We start from the raw sequence: 1,945 nt of genomic DNA, 5'->3' as shown, positions 1-1,945 counted from the left end.
AAACCCCATGGACACTGTAAATGCCAGTTGTCAATGTAGCGGAGGAACTGTCCGTTCTGATCCAGGATGTGGATACGGTGGTTGTAGACGTCTGCTGTCAGGATCCGACCCTGGCTGTCTGTTGTGATGCCGAGTGGACAAAATGATCCCTTGGTAGTAGAGGGAGGACCAGTGTAGGTAAACCGGAGTTTCCCGGCTTGATTGACCACCACTACTGCATTGGCTCCATTGTCTGACACACAGATATCTAGGTTCCTGTTCTCACTTATGTATATAGTGTTATAAAATCCACCAGATGAATAGAGAGGTTTTCCTTTGTCGTTGTACTGAATACTTTGTTTCTCTATGGAGCCAGAGTAACACACAACTTTTGTTTGTCTATGATCATCACTGTTCATGACAACCAGGAGGTCACCAGAAGAGGTACTACAGACACTGAGAGGTCCCCATCCCCGTAGTTCGATCACCGTCGTTATCTGTGGCTTCTTTCTCTGTGTATTCTTCACTATGTTCACAGTTCTAACATGTCTATCAGTATAAACAAGATCCCCACCCTTTGTCACTGCTATGTCGTATGGACTGTACCCTGACTTGGTTAGGACTAACTTCACTGTTTTCCCACTGAGGTTGTACAGGCTCATGATGTTGCCAGAACCACACGTCCACATCTCCTCATCACTCAGACAGGACACCTTGTATAATGGATGTGATTCTCCAAACGTGGTCTTTATCTGTGTGATGAGTTGTGGTACATCAATGAGCAGTCTGTCCGGGGGAGAGGACTCAGCACCGGGAGATTCCATGGTGTAGCCATGTTCTTCTGTTTTGATAGATGACGATGACACAGAACCAAACTGTTGATAAAGCTGTTCTTTGTTGATCTTCTGAGGGGTAAAACTTGATAAGGACACTGTGAGTTTAGGAGGCAATCTTCTGAATTCATCATTCCTAGATTTGTAGGCAGAGACACGGCTGACATCATTGGAGTCCCGTAACGTCTTTAGTTCAGCAATGGTTTGTGTGATTTCAGAAACGGTGTGTTTAATTTCATCTTCCTGTTGATTTAGTGTAGCCAGGTGTTCGGTGTCCATTTCCCCCACGTTAGATTTCATGTTTCTGATATTGGTGTTTATTTCTCTGTGCACGTCTTCTCCATGTTTGTCGATTTCTGTTGTTAATTTCTGGGAGTTTTCATTCAGAGCAGATTTCTGGACTGTGATAATGGATGTAATCTCTTGGTATTTAAGATTGTATTTTTCTAGTTCTTGTAAATCATTTTGAATGATTTCTTTCTTGTTGTTCATTGTTTTTATTATTTCAATAAATGTATGACCATTGTGTTCTTTAAAGGAAGCACATGTTGTACAAATAGGAATGTCACATTGTTCACAGTATAGTTCACATAGTTTTGAGGAATGTTTTTGACACTTTGGAGTATATCTCCTCTTTTCAAATGGCACCACTTTGTGTTCTTTGAATAGATCAGAGAGATGTTTCCCCTCACAGGCTTTACACAGATATTTGTCACAAATGGCACAGTACATAGGGGGGCCCGGGGTCTCACAAAGATGACACCGTAACACATCCTGAAGGCTGTACCCAGGGTCCATGATCAGACACTTTGATCGGATTTTAAGAGATATTCTACAGAAAAAAAATCGATCGCTAATAGTTTATCATACTTCATTTATTATTCAAAAAATGTCAATATGATTTGCATGTTGAAAGTGCACACGTTATACAATAGTTCGATTTTCTTGATGAAGACCTTTTTAACACAATTTATTATTTATTCCATTTTGAATTTTTTGAAAAATGAAATAGTAATTAATTAAGTTGACTAATTAAAAAAAAACAAACCTCTACAAAATTCCAACATGGCGATTATGGTATTTTTCTTCCTGGTCTTGTTGGGCTTTGTGATCGTCACGTGATTAACTTATAT

At 39.9% G+C, this 1,945-nt stretch overlaps 1 protein-coding gene across 1 annotated transcript; it reads right to left on the bottom strand.

The window, feature by feature from the left end:
- Positions 1–211: 211 nt before the first annotated feature.
- Positions 212–1,304, bottom strand: LOC128161112 (uncharacterized). The gene is made up of 3 exons (XM_052824350.1): positions 978–1,304; positions 366–854; positions 212–232 (listed from the first exon to the last, which is right to left on the bottom strand). The coding sequence occupies exons 1-3, from the start codon at positions 1,302–1,304 to the stop codon at positions 212–214; spliced, it is 837 nt and encodes a 278-aa protein (XP_052680310.1).
- Between the last annotated feature and the right edge of the window lie 641 nt (positions 1,305–1,945).

Source organism: Crassostrea angulata, chromosome 8 (assembly GCF_025612915.1).
Source record: "Crassostrea angulata isolate pt1a10 chromosome 8, ASM2561291v2, whole genome shotgun sequence".
Lineage (NCBI taxonomy): Eukaryota > Metazoa > Mollusca > Bivalvia > Ostreida > Ostreidae > Magallana > Magallana angulata.
Note: the sequence above shows the minus strand (reverse complement) of the source record. Positions and strands in the feature narration are given on the sequence as shown.

What these genes read in the sequence shown, in the direction of transcription:
- LOC128161112 (XM_052824350.1), bottom strand. Translation starts at nt 1,304, where the DNA reads ATGAACAACAAGAAAGAAATCATTCAAAATGATTTACAAGAACTAGAA. An exon ending in CGTTACGGGACTCCAATGAT is followed by an intron (nt 855 to 977) that starts GTCAGCCGTGTC and finishes CTTTATCAACAG; the next exon opens with TTTGGTTCTGTGTCATCGTC. An exon ending in ATCATAGACAAACAAAAGTT is followed by an intron (nt 233 to 365) that starts GTGTGTTACTCT and finishes TCTGTGTGTCAG; the next exon opens with ACAATGGAGCCAATGCAGTA.